Below are 18371 nucleotides of genomic sequence, written 5' to 3'. Positions count from 1 at the left end.
GTAGGTTAGAGCATGAACTGTATGAAATAAAGCCAAGTGGAAGAGATCATATTTCAGCTCTCACTGGTGTTTTAATCAAACATTTTATTTCACCTTTAAATATAACAAAAGAAAAACAAAGGAAGAAAATGACAAAACAGCAAGGCTACAATAACTCTAATCTGGTGATTTACATCACTTATGTTAAAGTGAAACTCTCGCCAAAATGCAACCTAGGCTTTTTTTGTGAATGTATATGATTTAAACCTTCATGTAAAACAATAATTACGATGAAAGAGGCACTTTTAAGATTTACCATAGTTTTGTTTTTGGTCAAGCTCATTTTCAATGGAGTGCTTGGGAACTTTTATGCTAGCATCAAAATCGCAATTTTTAAAACACTAAGAAGGCTCGACACAACATGAAACTTTGCTCGTAGTATCACCAGGGTCTCTACACATGAACATGAGCATTGAGAACATTGTTTGTGTACACAGAGTTTACTAAAAAGAAAGTTTTTCTAACTCACGTTAGCAGTAGCTTGTTCCGCTCCCAGTCGTCATGGCACCCGAGACATATCGATCTCAGAATGCAATGTAACCTGGAGGAGAGTTAAGGTGGACCACTACTGTCTTCCGGCAACGACTATCCACGCGAAATCTCATGTGACTTTTCCGGCTCTTGATTTTAGTATTGTTTCTTATATGAGGCTCCTTTTTCAACTTTCAACTCGCTAACGACAAAACAATGAATTATCCGTGCATTTATATGGAACTAAGCTTTAGGAGTGGTCCACCTTAACAGTGCATTGAGACAGGTAAGACACAAAAATGCTTTTGAAAAATCTCTTACACTTAAACTGACATTTCAATTTCTGTCAACTAACAGATCAGATGACACCTTAACTCCTCTCAGGAAACTTTCAGCACTAGACAGTCAGCTGTGTTCAGTGCTTACACTTCATCCACATCTTTTTCACTCCTTTCATGTTACCTGACACTCAATTTTTGGCAGCAATTAAAAATAAACACACAGAATTACCTTTCAGTAAACTTAATGTCTTGAAGTTGTTTTTTTTTCTCCATCTTACAGCATTTCTAATACTGTGCATTACAGCAGCTTTCCTTTCAGGCAATATATGCCAGCTCTTTTGGGCCATGCCTTGTGTTAGCAATTGCATTTGATTTTTATTAGCCCTTTTTAGATAGAAAAGGTGGCACATTTGCTCCAAGGTAAGGACGGCAATGTGCCTGCCTGTCTTTCTAAAACGGAGGCGTAATATTTCTCCTTTTCCAAAAGCCGCCTCTGAGGTAGGCGTAAACATGTGACGTGACGTGAAGCTCGAAGTTGGGTTGTGAACAATGACAACGAATTTGTCTTCAAAATAAGAGCTTTACATTGCACCCCATTGGAGTTTAGAACTTCGAACTTAGCCGGGGGCATTTAATTTGAAAGCAACCATCCTTAGCATCCGTGGACATTAAGACGAGCAACTGGACAGCCGCTGAGATCCAGGAGATGCTAGCATCTCCTCGGTCTCTGTAGCTGTCTTCGTTATCCGCTTGTTGTTGTAGCAGCAAGCTAGGAACGGTTGCTACTTTCAAATTAAAAGCCCCCCGCAAGGAACCAGTTCTAAACTCCAGTGGGGTGCAATGTAAAGTAGGGATGGTGAGATTCACCGATTCGTATCGGTACATTCGTATGAACATTTACGATGTGGTTGCATCGATGACAGAAGTGTGCATCGGTTAAAAAATCCGGATGAACTCGAGATGTATCGTGTATAAAATCTCTGCATCGATAAAATCCGACTCGTATCTATACTTAAAATAAACTAATTTAGAAGTAGGACCAAGTGCTTGTTTCCGTTCTCATCACCACGGCCGCGATCGGCCAATTCAGCCAGAGTCACGTCTCACGCGAGTTGGAGGTGGGGTCAGCAGACCCATTTCAAACAAGTCGTGGGCAGTGACAACATGTGTGTTAATCTGTACAACTTTTGCATTCATTCAGCAGCTTATAACTGCCAAAAGGCAGCACTGCTTAGAGTTTAGTTTCCCATTGTCCCTGTTGAAAGTGTGAAGCACACTGTAGAAATAAAGAATAAACATGAACTATCTGCACCACTTTGTATTCCATTGTACAATATTCTTCTGCATCGTATCGCAATGTATCGCATTGTGTTAAACCAAATTGTACTGTATCGCACTGTATCGCAGTAGGTGGGAGAATCATATCGTATCTTATCGGTGGTTGTTTTATATGAATCTTTAATGTATCGTATCATTGGCAGTGTATCTAGATGCATATCGTATCGCCTCAGTGTTGAAGATGCACATCCCTAATGTAAAGTTCTTATTTTGAAGACAAATTCGTTGTCACTGTTCACAGCCCAACTTCGTGCTTCACGTGACATCACCTTACCTTGGAGCTAATGTGCTGCCTTTTCTATCTAAAAAGGGCTACTATCTCCTGCACAGCCACATTAATTGAGAAGATTTGTTCCCTAAGTTAAGCCCCTCAGGCTGCACTTTCTCCCAGACTGCCTACAATTCTGCTTCCTAAATACGTACCGGAAACCATGATTGACGTGAAATGTGATCCAGCATGTAAATGGTAGAGAATTGTGTACGAAGTATGGGAAGATTCCTAAACTCAGGGAACAAAAGTCTCTTAATCGTCCAAATACGGGCCAAGGGATCCTAAAGAAGCAGGTCAATCATAGTGCACACATTCATTGAGACTGTGAAGAAGTGGCAGGTAAATGTTTCACGTTTGAAGTTTGAAGTCAAATATTTCTCATTCATCATGTCTGTTTTAATCCAAATGCTCTAAAGCAAATTGAAACGTATGTTTGGCAGCAGAAAGTAAGTGTACCAGCCACAAACATGGAAAGATAAATAAGGAGGTAGTCACAGAAAATTCAAAAAAATTTGTTTTACTGTCTTGAAAGTGTTGAAATCGGATTGTGTTTACATAGTATTACATTGCATATACTGAGGTTCAGCACAAGACCTGCAGCAGATAGGAAAGACAGGAAAAGTCGTATTTTAGCATAAATCAGTTCAGGTACTAAAGAGAAGTATGAATAAAACTAAACTAAGCAATAAGTGGATTAAAATTCAGAAAAAAAATTATGTAACAATAGGATGAAAGTAGCAAAGATGCCTTTCTTACGGCAAGGTTTGACTAATATTCGTCTGTATTTGCAGCAAAGACAAAATACATACATACAGATATTCTGAAGAAAGCCAGGAGTTGGATTAGATGAAGAAAGCAAAAACAATTACAGATTAACAATAACATTCAATACAACATATATGCTTATCAAAAGCCCCTATTTGCCACATGAAGTCTCTGTAGATGCAATGATAGACAATTGAATAAGGCAGCATGTCTAGAAATGTGGTTTAAAGCCATGACTAAATAAAATAAATCATACAATTTTTAGAAGTTTTTTCAAAGTGTCTCTTTGGATGAAAGCAGGTTTGAGGCAATAATTAAGCATACTATCATATTTAGATGTGTGTATGGCAAAGAGATTTACAATCAAAATCCAGAGGTACAAATTTCTTAGACAAGAAATTCCTTTGGCTCTCATTGGTAACTAGCAAGACAAAAGTGTAAAAATAATGTCTAGTCTAGTCCCATAGTAATAAAGATAGGCTTGAATTGAAAGGCAACAGATCTGATTTAATCACAACAAAAATATATATATTTAGAGAGGGAAAAAAAAGATGTAAACGCTGTTGTTTCATAAACAAAAAAAGCTTTTCATTAAAGAGCAAAGCTCAAACAGCTAAATCATTATTAAAGACTTTAAGTTTATTTCTCCAGTCACACTGCTCAAACATGAATACTGCTCTGCTGCCTCTGGTGGAGGAACAGTGGTGGTGGAACAGTCAAGGCTGGGGCAGAGCTCTGAGGTAGACAGTGTCACAGGTCTGCAGAGGAAGCATCATTGACCCACAGAAATTCAATGCTGGTGCACCGCTTTCCAAAAGGTCTCAGAGTTTTCCAAAAGCAATCTATCACTGTCAACAGTGACGGACTGATGAGTCACTTCCAAACATGTTCAGATGGTTTGATGACACTACTGCAGGCTTTAAGGAGAAGTGTCACAGCAACACAACAGGTTTAATACACTTTCTGCTATTTTAAATTCAGTACATTTTGGTCTTCAGCAAATGAAATCAAGGCTTTAGGCAAATGCCCGTCAATTACAGCATGACTTTCTCCACAAAGACTAAAGGTAACATGTTATAATAACCATCATCAATGAACACTTATTTCACCTTAAAGTTGCAACCCTAAACCTTTACAATTATTTAAAGCCAAAGCCAAAGTTATTTAAATAACTATCAACTAAGTTTAATGAGTTATAAATGTTTATTGATGATGGTTATTATAAAGTTCTACCAGACTAAAAAATAAATACGTATGAATGCATAAAACAAACCTTACTACTAAAGGTTGATGAACTGGGCATAGAGTTAATCATTAAGTTGACTTAATGTGACTACTTGTGGCATAGTCAATGATTAGTCAAACTCCAGTCCTCAGTTACATTTCAAATAGTGAAACTAAAGGTAATTGTGTATTAGCTTTTTAATAAAGTGGTGAGGAAATACATAAGCACCAGTATTTTGTGTATTGTTTTAGTCCCTTAAAGAGGTCATCCGTTCACACAGCTGATCTGTTGCTGACACGGTGACGGCCGTTTTATGACCTGGGCTGCGTCAACTACTGGGCAAACCTCAGGAAAGGAAGCATATGAGCTTTTTCCACTTTAGCCAAAAGCATTACATTATAAATTCATGTAGCAAAATGAAAGTATATGCAGAAAATGGTGGACCAAATTACATAAAAAAAGAGCAACTTTAAAAAACAAGTCTCACCATTGGTTGTTTAAAAAGAAAATACTGCTTAATGTCACTACCACTGTCAATTAATTAACTGGACATGTACACAAACATATGTTATTATTTTCTTATGAATCAATGTTAAGTTCATAAGTGAAAGCAAGTGTACTTGTGCTGGCTAAGAGTTTTTATTGTGTAAGGAATAATTTGACATTTTGGAAAATATGTTTATTGCACCTGTGTAAAACCACAATTTGTATTATTTCCATTACCTTTTCTTTTGGATTATACAAATTAGATAAAAATTCATTATCATCACACTACTGTTAGCTTATTAGCTATAGAGATGCTGAAAATCCAGAACAGATCAGGCCTAGCAGTGTCCCCATTTTCACTCTTGGTGCTAAGCTAAGCTAACAGGCTGCTGACAGTTTCAGTTCAAATTTCTCAACTAACTGTTGGCAAGGAAGTGAATAAGCATATTTCCCAAAATGTCTTTCTATTCCTTTATAGTTTGTCTTCAAAACTTGCAATGGAAACACTGTCAAAGTTTCTCAGGCACGTGTGTGGTTCAGTTAAAAGCAGCCTCTAAAAGCAGCATGTTATGATCTTGTATAATAAAGGCCTTAATGTGGATTTCAACTCAGGCCCTCTACACACAATGGGAGGTCAAAATTATATAACAATGAAGGTGTCTCCTTAAAGACCTAATTATATCAGTGTATTCTGTGCTTTAGTTGTGCCTGGCAGACACAGCGGCTTGTCATTAATGAACACTAATCATGACCTCAGAGCGCCTCTCTGAGGAAATACTTCCTTTAAAATACTACAAACAGATTCAGATATTTACAAGTTTGGCATGTTTAAAGATGGTGTTACAGGGAGAATTCTGTCCAAGGGGACACAGGGGGCAATATAGATGGCGGGTTCAAGAAGAAAGACCACCTTGCTTTGCACTGATGCAAAACAAGGATACTGATTGAGGCTGAATCAAAATTGGTTCCTTATACATATGATAGTGTTAAAAACTGATTGTAAAGAATGATGTAAGTTCACCTTTCCCTTAAGAATGCCATCTGAAAGTGTTTGGTTTCTGTAAAGTCACTGGCTAACACTGAATCAGCAGCTATTGTGCTGCAGTTATAGTAAATACAGCTAGCTTTCTTTCCCTTGTGACTAATATGAAATGTGCAGTTTTCTCCATTTTCAGTTGAAACTTCAAGTTTTGCCTGCTGCAAGATTAGTTCAGTCTAACTGAAACAATCTAATGCATAGTTCTTCAGGATCACATTCATCTATGACTATCTGATATGTTTCATCACTTTGGCATTTTCAGACATTCTCACACAGAAGGCAGTCAATACAATCTTGGCTAAAAACACAAATACTGTATCTCAGTATTCAGCAGTCTCAGTCTGACCCCCATGTGTCTCTCGTTCAGTCTGTTCAGCGAGGCTCTTAGAGGACAGACTCTCCAGTTTTGCATTGTGTGTCTCCCTGAGCCTTCTCATGCTCTATCATCTTCTGATTCACTTCCTGATCCCTGCTCAGGGCCTCCTCCTTCTCCCTATTCTTACGCCTGGCCTCCACCCAGGGTATCAGGCAAAGCACGGCTCCTCCTATGATCGGGGGGATGCCTGCCAGGTAGAAGGCCACGTCGTAGTTTCCCAGTCTGTCCCTCAGGAAACCTGTAACCGGGGGGGTCAGATAAAGGTAGATACAAATATATATATATAAATTCTAGATATAAATTCCCCTTTTTCTGCAACAAGAGAACAACAGAAAAAGCTACTTTGGGACACATTGAGGTCACGTTTTCAGCTGTTTTGAGTCCCATTGAGTGCAGTAAACATGCACCCACTGGGAGCTGATGGGAGAGGGCCTCCACTCTGCGGTTACTACAGGTTACCTTAGTGCTTGTCTAAGCCTTGTATGAGAGGTGTAAACATAGATATGAACACCAAAGAGTTGACAATAACCTGCTTTCTTAAAGGATAACATCACCAATTGTTTTACATATTCAGGTGTGTTTACAGGTTTTGGCTGGTGGCTAAGTTGCATTGTGGGTAATGTAGGCACAAGGTTTAAAAGGTGCACGATGTAGTTTTGAGAAATAAATTGTAATCAAAAGAGAAAGATCTTAAATTGACTGATTTTTTGTGCCTAAACAAACTATATAAACAAACAGAGCTTAAGGACAACACATTTTCACCTTTCCAGCTTAAAACAGTGTTCTGGGACCTTATTTTCCTCTGACAACAGTTTGTTTATTCAATTATGGAAAAGATAAATATTTCTGAGTTTGTATTATTACCTTTTTAATATTGTAAGTATTAACACGCTGAGTTAGTATTTATTTGCATGCAATCGAAAATGTGATATCTTAATTTTGATCATGTGTTTTTAAGTTGCCCATGATGAGTCCCACAGTGTTATTGTACAATGCAAGACCATTGGACTGCTTTTCAAATCATGGCACCCACAGCATTACACACAATGCAACTTAGCCAGTGTCATCACTGGAAGCAAAGTTTTGGACCCCTGCTTGAGTCTTTATATGGTTAAATAAGGCAGTGTCCAAAGTGGCCCACAGCACAGTTGATACTGACCTGCTGCATGTTAACATGGATTACACAGTAATCAGGTTACTATGGCTCATGTAAATGTCATCAGCTCCTGCATAACTCCTAATAACATGGCCATTCTTGTATGTGTGTAAGCATTTCTGGAGAGAGTCACTGGGGTGGTTCTAGCCCTGTCTGCAAGTATTCAGCTGATAAAGTTTCCCTGAGCAACAGCAACATCTGTAGCTGACCCTGCCTTTTCTGGAGGGGTAAAGTTTACAGACAGTCTCTATCAAAGGAAAATGACAGCCTTGTCTTATAGACACTCTGCACATGATGCTTACATGAGCTGATGTGCATGTTACTGACTGATTTATATCAAGGGATGTGACCCTACACAGAGCAGCTTTAGTCAGTTGCATTCCAGCGTTGAAGAGGTTAATCATTCCCATGCAATCTGCACCCCTCTGTTTAGCAACTACAAGGTCCCAAAGCAAACAGTAGGTGGTGCAAAAGACCTACGAATAACAAGAGGACCTTTATCTCAGGACAGAGCTTAGAATGCTGCAGGAATGCTTTTTGTCTAACAGCCATTACAGCATGAGAGGGCAAACTATATTTAGTATATTCATAAAATTTGCAATTTTATTTTTGAGACCTTTGAAACCTTAGTCATCTTCTATTAACATAAGATACTTGAATATATTAGATCTAATAAATGTATTGCTTGAGCAAAAGAGGAAGTACTCAAAAAACGTTAAAAACTGTTAAAAAGAGAAGACATTGGGCCTTATTGCAAATTATTAAACAGACTCAATAATTATGGACACATTTTACTATAAAGACACATACGTGATTTATTCATGATAAAGTGAACAATATTTATATGTATTCATAAGAATAATGTGAATGACAGCTGGTTTGCCCTCTCCACCATTTCCATTTGATTACTGTGAGGAACATCAACATTTTCTGCCAGTGCTTTCAGTGACTGTGATGTAGATTTGAAAGGTGGTGTTCTATCTGAATTTTATGTTAAGTATCTGTTGATCACAGCAGGGGTTGTTTTCTGTTTTGCCTCCACAGAGAGGTCAGAGGTCTACAGAAGAGTTTTAGGGCCAGGGGTGAGGAAAAAAATGTCAGGAGGAAGTTTTTTTATTTTCAATATGCACTTCAAGGAAAAAGTTGAAATGGCGAGAATAAAGACCAAAGAGCAGCACATCTGGAGCTGGAAACTAGTGTATTGCTCAGGGGCTCAAGAAAAGTCTAAAAACTACCATGCTTGGTAAAATTCTATCATGACCACTAATAAATGCTAAATTTATAGTTAATCAAACTTAATTCAAGTTTGATTAACTATATACAGACCTAGCTAACTGTTTACAGATAACTTTTAACAGATAATTAAACTCTTTATAGACTATTTATGAGGCAGTTGTTAAGGTTTATAAAAATCACAGCAACTTTACCATAAATAATGTCTTAATAAGTGGTTTGTGAGGCATTTCATTTAATGTTTTAAGTGAAGCTCTCGCCAAAATGCAACCTAGGGTCTTTTTGTGAACTTACCCGAGTCCAACGTTCATAAAAAAGCATAATTATGACGAAAGTGCCACTTTTAAGATTGACCGTATTTTCGTTTTCGGGTCAAAATCATTTTCAGTGGAGTGCTAGGGGCAAATACTATGTTAGCATCAAAATTTTTATATTTTTATATTTTCAAAACACTAAGAAGGCTCGACACAACATGAAACGTTGCTCTTAGTATCACCAGGGTCTCTACACATGAACACGAGCATTGAGAACATTGTTTGTGTACACAGAGTTTACTAAAAAGAAGGTTTTAGAACAACTCACATTAGCAGTAGCTTGTTCCGCTAGCCGCCGTCCTGCCAGTTGAGAATCTCCAAATGCAACGTAACATGGATGATTTTGACCCAAAAGTGAAAATACGGTCAATCTTAAAAGTGGTGCTTTCTTCGTAATTACGCTTTAAACATTTGACTTGGGTACATTCACAAAAAGACCCTAGGTTGCATTTTGGCAAGAGTTTCACTTTAACAGCGAAATAACTTAACTTATTAACTACTGTTTAACCCCGTAAGGAACACCGTTCTAACATAGGAACACCCTTGTTTTTGGACGGAAACCAAAACCTGTGTTCCAACCTCTGTAACTCTGTGTCAGTATGTCATAGAATCACACTTACACTTCTAGAATAAACCTACCTTTCCAATGGTCCCAAGCACATCCCTGAGTCTCAAACTATGTGGGAGCTGTCATGCTTTTAATTTCGGTATGTCATTTTGGAAAAAGAACCTTAAAATGGGGGCGTTCATTAAGAGGTTAATTGAATATAAAGGTACTATTTATTAATGATAGTTACTATAAAGAGTTACCCCATGCTTAATTCAAATTTCAACGTTGGCAAGATCACATATGATAACATGTGTGACTTATTAACAGCATTGTGTGACTTATTAACAGCATTAACACAGTATTGAGAATGCTCCTGTATTACCTGCAATGGGGGGTCCCACAGTCATGGGCACGGACATTAGACCCAGCAGGAAGCCGATAGCCTGGGACACGTCTTCAGCCCCGACCAGCTCAAATGCAATAGGGGCCATGATGCAGATAAAGCAGCCGTCAAACAGCCCCATGAGCAGGCACACAGCGATCAGCCCGCCAAAGATGTGGCACAGCGGGATCATCATGGACATCAGGCCAATGACAAAGAAGGAAGTCACCTAAAGGACAAGAGGTAGGAGTGTACCGGTTTATTTTATGGTTTATTAATCTTAACGTTGCCATTTTCTCAGTCTTCCTATCAGCGTACAGTTTCCTGTACGTTTAGGTTGCAATGATGAGTTTTAATATCACATGACCGTCACATGATCGTCTAACTGCTGTTTCAGAGTTTTGAGTGGTCACAGTAAATAGAGGAAATCCAACCGCAATCACATGTACTCAATAATAATGTTTGTGTATGCTTTTTAAATGACCTGGTAATAGTCCCTTATTATTAAAGGAATAGCAAGGGTCTTTAGGGTAATACCAGAAATACTCCTTTTTGTCTCAGCCTGCTGGAGAAGCATGTCCCTGTCTGTATGTGATTCTCAGCAGGCTGCCAGAGAGACGGTTTACAGCTAAGCAACAAGAGATAGTGGCGTGTGTCATTGGCAGACACTTAACTGTAAGTGGTATTGAAAACTGGGGACCACACAAGCATCTAACCTGTGACTATATACTATAACTATATTTTTAATACTAGATGGAATAAAAATGTGGTTGCAGGAAAGTAAAAACTAGACTGAATGAAATAGAAAATGAAAGATTCCTCATTCGCACAAAATATTATTTCATTACTGTTATGACTATTTATTATAATTTGACTACTGTTAACATTCTGCCAAAATGATTAACCCAGTCTAGTGAGCAATAAGCAATTGATGAGTCTCAGAATTTACATACAAGCATCACAACAATGATTAAATTAGCTCCAAGGACCAAACTTAAAAAATTAAGAGCTAAAATAGTATTTGGAGTACAGCTATAGGATATTGCAGTCAAAGTTTTTACATGGATTGTTTTCAAAGCAAAGAGCCATCAAAGGGCTTTGAAATATGGTCATGCCATACCAAGTATGGTTCAACCAGTGTAAGTTGGAAAATGCATAGGTGACAACTAATTCCCCTTTAAGGCCTTACACTTTGAGGCCAGGCACTAACCTGCAGGTAGACCTTGTTGACTCCATTCACATAGTCTGCCACCCTGCCGAAGATGAGACGGCCCACGCCAGATGTAATGCCAATACACATGAGCAGAACTTCCTTACTGGCATCTGGTCCAAAGCGCTCCTCCACGTGCTTCATCTGTTAAGCATAAAGGAAAAAACACAGCTGCCTCATGGCTCTAATCCAGTGTAATACCATGGAGAATAGAACTTAAAAATACAGAAGAGGGGATGGAAAAATACAACTGCAGTGGTGGAATTTAGTTAAGCTTTATTTATTCATGATTACAAAAGCGACCTGAAAACAACTCATGTATGTACAAAATCACAACAAGATTGACACACAGACACACTAAGAGGGTTCATAGTTCCAGAAACTAGTCTACCACTGAGGAACCTGAGAAAGCTTCATGTTTTTGCGAAATCCTTTCACAATGCCTAAACAGATCTAGAAGTCACTGTTAGTGGACTGTAACATGGAGAAAGTTTGAGGTAGAGCACAAGGCACACAAGACAGTATTCAACACTAGAGTGGATACTGCAAGGAGAATAGTTTGTCTAAATTAAATAGACAGTGGGCTAATATATATATTTGGTGTAGGCTATTACTCTCTTGCAATTTAACATGAATTAGTTTCCACATCTTAACATAATATCTAGTCATACCGACATCAGGCTACAGCCTCTACAAATACCATACGCTCTAATTAGCGGAAGGATGGAAGGCTAGGTTAAATTAGCTAGCATCAATGTTCACGTTAGCTTGTATCGGCGACGCTTGGTGAGCTGGTGTTAACAGCTGGATGCTTTCGGTACAGATGTTGAATCATTGTTGTCGTGCTGTTGTGGTGCGCCAGTTCTGCTCCTCATGCTGAAGATTGACACTTCACTCGTGAGGAATCCACAATGTTCTGCACACTTTTTGCAAAAATGTGGTTGCAATTGTGTGTTTTGAGATGTCTGGCAGTGTTGTAGCCGACCTAGCAATTCCATGAAATTCACATTTTTCCAAGCAGATTGGAGCCCTGCCAGCTACTTCTACCTCCAGGCAGGCTCGGCAGTCCTAGTCAAAGGCTGTCTGTCTGCTGCCTCAAACCCTCCTCATCACTCCCTCCACCCATCCTACAGGTCATACATCCATCAGCAACGACCTTTGGATGACTTATTGTCTTTGTCACTATACCAAAGCACCATTCTCTGTGGTCAGGAGTATCCTGCTCAGAGGGGATTCCCGCATCCTAGAAGCAGTGCTGCAGGCCTAACAACTGGGGCCTCAGTGTGTGTGTGCGTGTGTGTGTGTGAATGTGTGTGTGTGTGTGTGTGTGTGTGTGTGTGTGTGTGTGTGTGTGTGTGTGTGTGCGCGCGACTCCAAGGGAGGATATTTTCAGAGACACACCAGATGTGACTGGCATTCTCCCAGCTGGAGTTCTGTTTGAGACATTCACATGATACATTTACTCCTCCCTCTTAGCTTATCATTACCCTCAACAGGCATAAAGAAGTGAGTAGTTGATATCTTTCATTTAACTGCCTTACTGTTTCTTCAGTTTTTTAACTTCTTCATGCTACACAAACACAGAATATACAGTATATACAGTTATTAATATACATAACGTAGTGCAGTTTTCGAATTTGCGTCGAGGTGAATGTAAACAGCACCAACAACATGGTAATGATAATATGGTTATTATGGTTATTAAAAGTTCAACATCTGGGAAACTGTCCATCAACTTTGACTGCTTTTGACCGCCATGCATCTTGCTGCAGGGACACAATGAGGGTTGGATCTTGAAAATTCAGTTAAAAGGCAGAGTTAATATTTGTGTGAATAAATCTTTCTCACTTAAGTTGTACAAAATAACCCCAACCCTTCTTTGTTATATGTTCAGCAGATTAGACAACTTTGCACTAGAGCGTGACCAATATATCAGGTGGCCAATATCCAGTCACAGGAAATAATAAATAAATAAGGAATGTTATTAGTATTTTTTCTATGTTAAAGGCTCCTGACCTCGGGGAAATGGGAATGGTCTGCTGTGCTACTGCTGCCCTTATTTTAAGGAATATTCCAGTTGAATTCAACATAACATGTGTTTCATGCTCCAGAACTTCCAGGTATTCTCTTCACACTAACTCTCCTAATGTTTTGTGCATATGTGAAATGTATTGTTTCCCTTCATCTTGCTGCATTTTCTTGGGAAGGAGATCGATGTTTTTTTATTTGTAGAAATCTACTGCAGTTCTATGTGTTAATGATATAACTGCATCAGTCAGCCCCAGCTGTGGCTCATGGTGCCAAGAAGCAAGATAACGCAACAGATGAGGAATACACACACACACACAGTAGACACCACATACCTACTTCCCCTTGATTGGATTTGTTTGGTCATGTCTATCACAGTCGCTCTGCTGTGATGTCACACAGTCAGATTAGTGAACAGACATGAGGAGGGAATCTATAATCCCTCTGTCATGATGACCAGCTGGGTAAATGCTGCTGGATGTTTTAGGCAGACACTAGAAGGCATTCCCTATTGAACTCTGACTCCTTCACACACTGCACCAGTTATGTCTGTTATGTATTCAAGGCCTCCTGTGAGGTGGCAGGATGGTGCTGTGTCGCTTGTTTGTGCAACTTAACTCCTCCTCTGACTTTAAACAGATTAAATGATCCTGTAGATTCAGCAATGGTTATCTTGCTTCACTCCTGTATCAGCCTGTATCATGCTAATGTTTTTCCTGGAGCTTTGGCATTTATGAGCTTTGGCTTTTGGCTTTGGCATAAACTAATCAATCCTTGCTAACAGTCCGTCTCCAGGCTCCAAAACCCTATCTTTTATTCCTACATTGCTGCCAATTATAATAAGTGATGCAATTTTCAACCAATCTCTTATGTGACTGGCCAAAATATGGAAAAATCATCCAAATAGTTATTTATGGGAAAGGTAATTCTATGATAAATTGATTGATGGAGAAGCAGCATAAACATGTAGCAGAGATTGCATCGGGTTGTTTAGACTGTGTACTTTTTGTGGGTGTGTTTGTGTATTCAATCACTTTCAGGAACACAAGCTCACTTTCATATGATGCAGTTGTGAACCTGGCAGGTGGCCTTGTGGCAGAACCCAACAAAATAAAAACGCACAATCATTCACACAAGCACAAATACACATCAGTACCATGTAAGCAGAGCTGTTTAACCTCTAGCTGCTATTTAACTTTCTTAGATATAACCCATGCACCTCTATTACACTCCATCATTTCCTTTATTTCCCATGATGAATTTGAACAACAGAGCTTTTTGCATCCAGCATGATTGATTTAATTTATGTTAAGATGGGATGATGAGGAGCAACTGTGATGTCATATGAGGGCTAGAGAATATTTAGATCTAAAAACCTCTTACTCAAACTGCAACATGTCCTGTGGCTGTAATTCCTTTTTAGGAATCATAATGACAATTCTAAAAGGAAGAAGAAGATTTCTGATAAATAATTCATTTGTTTGACTGTCCCACTGGACACTTTAAAATTTGGTGTTTTAGATTGGTAAATTATCTGCTATCAATTAATTAGGCTGGTGATATTTGATATTTGTCCAGTTTTCAACCAATCACATGAAAAGACAGAATTCAACAATCAGTCCCTTCTGCTTTTCTGGGACTGGGTCACAGTGGCAGCTAGGAAGGGTATTTCAGAATTCCCTCTTCCCAGCAACGCTTTCTAGCTGCCCCTGTGGGATCCCAGGAAGTTCCCAGGGCAGATGAGATGTGCAATCCCTCCAGCAGGTACTGGGTCTGCTTTTGGGTCTCCTCCCAGTTGGACATGCTTTAATTCTTTTGGTCCCTACCCACGGATCATGCCCTTAGGTGAGCATTGGAACACAGATCGACTGGTAAATTGAAAGCTTTGCCTTCAGACTCAGCTCCTTGTTCACCACAACACTGGAGTACAACATCCTGCCACTGCACAAATCTGCCTGTCCATCTCACACTTTGTAACAAGCAAGATCCTGAGATACTTAAACTCCTTCACTTGGGGCAGCAACTCACTTCCCGCCTGGAGGTGGAAATCCACTGTTTTCCAACAGAGAATCATTGCCTCAAACTTGGAGGTGCTGACTCTCATCCCAGCAAATCATCCCAGTCCAGCTGAACCGAACCTCACAGTGTAATGACACCAACAGAGCACCTTGAATACCATAAACTAGATTGGAGATCAAAACCAACTTAAAACATGCATGACTCTCACTTTGGTGAAACAATTTGGGTAGGAAACTTCACTGCGCTCTCAATCTACCCAAATTCTCCCATTTGACCCCCCTCCTCAGTGACCTCCACTGGTTTCCTGTTGCTGCTCGCATCCGATTCAAGACAATGGTACTGGCATTCAAGGCCGTCAACGGAACTGCACCTGTCTACCTCCAAACACTGGTCAGACCACATGCTCCAGAGCGAGCACTTCAGTCCACTACATCCAAACAAAGGTCACTCAGCGAAGTCACGACTCTTCTCTGTTCTGGCGCCTCAGTGGTGGAACAAACTCAGAGTCAATATCCATCTTCCGCAAAAGACTCAAGACTCACTTGTTCGGACTTCACCTCGACCCTGCATAGCATGACTCCCTATTAGCGCTGTATATAGCCTATAGTTGCTGGAATTAACATACTCCATTAAGGTAAACACAGGGAGAGGAAAGAATAAAGTACAAAAATGAGCATCACCAATAAACTCTTTAACAGTGTGTTTTAGGGTAAATCTCTTTCAGAGCCTCACTGAGCAACAGCCCACACCAGCATTCATTCTCTGCTCTCTCTTCTTGGCTGTTTAATGGTCATTAAACATCCAGCACCACTCCAGCCCACACATCGCAGCCCTGCAGGTGCTCCTCATTAAACACTCTGAAACAAGCTCATTATCAAAGTAGAGGCAGATTTCAACAGCAACGTACCATCTGTATGCTGCCAGTGGGAATCTGTTATGATTCACCAATACTGATCCAGCGGACGACATGCGTTACACGTCTGGCTCGTAAAATCACACCTTAGAGAGGAAATTCTAATTCTGTTACAACTCTGCTACTGACAATACAGCACTAACAACACTACCACACCTTTTATCAATTCACTTACAGAGCAAACACAGCCATAACGGAAAGGCTAACATCTTATCTGATATCAGCAATACTTGGAAAAGTGTGTGAGTGAACGTGCTGTGTGAGTGAGTGTGTCAAACTACATACATTGGACTTTAGTCTTTTACAAACTTCAGATACGTGCTGCTTGATTTGGAAAGAGGAACAACACACACCGAACCATGGTAGTGACTCTAAGGCCAAAACACTTACTCATGCACACAAACACACCAGAAAAAGCGGAACAATGTGCTGTTTTGACCCATGTTTTTTCCTTTTTCTTTCCATACAGGGTCACAAGGTTGGAGTTTGACCTAAAATGCAGGGAGGGGGGCTCTGTGTCTAGGGAAGGACGGGTGCTGGGGCTACAAGGCCAGAGGTGTCTCTGAGTCTGCAGGCCGGCCCCTGCAGTCTCCCAGTCTGAGTAGCAGACACAGGAGAAGTGTTGGGAAAACACAGGCTGGGATCCCCGGACAGGCTCATCTCCCTCCAATAACAGAGCCATCGTGTCCAAATAAACAGTCACCTCTTGAGTCCATCCAACACATCCAGGCTCTGCTCTCCAGCCCTCCCAAGAAGATGTTTTCTACAAAATCATATTTTCCCATCTCAACGCAGAAAATAAAGGGAGATGTGAAAGTGACACCTGTTTACATAACTGTGTCCTGACTGAAATGTGAGCTGAGTCTTCCTGTCATATTTGGTTATATTAGTGTTATATACCACACAGCACAGTATCTCACACGGTAACATGCTGCTGTGAGAGAACTACAAAGCTGCTGTGACGTAAAATATGTGGAATGCAGTCACCTCAACGGCTGCAGAATTTAGTATATGAACAATATAACTCAGTATAAGAGTCTGAAGTATATTACATTGAGATGCGAACAGATAGTCACTACTGGGTCAATAGTTCAGAAATGAAGATTTTTAACAGGTTGGTGATATAACTTGCCTCAATAGGTATCCAGCCATCCAAATGTTATACTGTATGTGAAAAACTACAACCTGATATAAAGGACACAATGAATGAACAGATATGATTTTTAAGACAGAAACAACAAAACAAATATAAAATTTTAGTGTGAGAGTTTGAAAAAAAGGCAAAAGCCAACAAATTTAACATCATTATGAAAAAAGCAGTGACAGAAAGTGTCTCAAAAATATAACCAATTAGAGTAGTATTGTGACTGACTGTCCATTTCTACAGAACACTTTTATAATTGCCTTCATGAAAGATCCAAAAATAATATCAGCAAGGAATTCTTTAGGTGTGTTTTATATACAGCATGTTAAAATAAAAAACATGCTGTAGCGTTCCTTATAGAAACGATCTGAAGGTCTCAAGAATGCCTTGACACTACCATCGCTGACTGCCTGTAAGATTCTGGCTGGGGTCTAAACTTCCAGTACCCTCAGCAATACACATTGAAAACATGGAATTTGGATACTTGGAAATTACACCATGGAATTCCTCTGTTGGCATTTTCATGCTGCTATTCATCATCAGACTGACCTTTGGCCCAAAGACTGGGGTGATGATACCCAGCAAAATAAACAAGACATAAAAAAGTGGTGGTATGTGTGCAAATAAGTGAAGAAATAGGTAGAAAAAGAAACTTACCAGGTGAACATAAGGCACAAAGTAGCCATAGAGGGCTGCAGGGATACCAAAGGCCCAAATGCGGTATCCCAAAGACTTCCAGATATTGATGTTGAAGATCCGATTCATGGGTGGGCAATGGCTGCCCGTGCTGGTGTTTGAGGATTTGACTGGCAGCAGGGGCTTGTAGGTGAAGCCGGCTAGCATCAGCACAAACATAAGGATGCAGAGGACGCGCATGGTGTTTTGGAGGCCCACTTTTTCCAGAAGGCCTGACAGCAAAAAGGGCAGGGTGATGGTGAAGATGCTGCTGCCAGCAGTAACGATGCCATTCACCAGGCCAAGGCGCTTCTTGAAGTAGTGGCCCAGGATGACCAGGCTGGGCTGGTAGGCAAAAGAACAGCCGCAGGCAAACACTATGCCATAGGTGAAGTACATGGGACCCAGGGACCTGTGAGGAGAACAAGTAACACTTTATCATTAAAAACATTCATT

General features: G+C 39.9%; 1 protein-coding gene across 1 annotated transcript in view; it reads right to left on the bottom strand.

Moving 5' to 3' along the window:
• Window positions 1–2901: 2901 nt before the first annotated feature.
• slc16a10 (solute carrier family 16 member 10) overlaps window positions 2902–18371 on the bottom strand; it is a 68512-nt gene continuing 53042 nt past the window's right edge. The window contains exons 3-6 of the mRNA XM_030405746.1: window positions 17898–18327; window positions 11137–11280; window positions 9927–10155; window positions 2902–6529 (exon numbers count right to left, since the gene is read on the bottom strand). Coding sequence (XP_030261606.1) covers window positions 6300–6529; window positions 9927–10155; window positions 11137–11280; window positions 17898–18327 — 1033 coding nt within the window. The 3' untranslated portion in view covers window positions 2902–6299. The remainder of the gene's footprint in view (window positions 6530–9926; window positions 10156–11136; window positions 11281–17897; window positions 18328–18371) is intronic.

Source organism: Sparus aurata, chromosome 22 (assembly GCF_900880675.1).
Source record: "Sparus aurata chromosome 22, fSpaAur1.1, whole genome shotgun sequence".
Taxonomy (NCBI): Eukaryota; Metazoa; Chordata; class Actinopteri; order Spariformes; family Sparidae; genus Sparus; species Sparus aurata.
The sequence above is the reverse complement of the archived record's forward strand: the minus strand, read 5'-3'. Positions and strand labels throughout refer to the sequence as shown.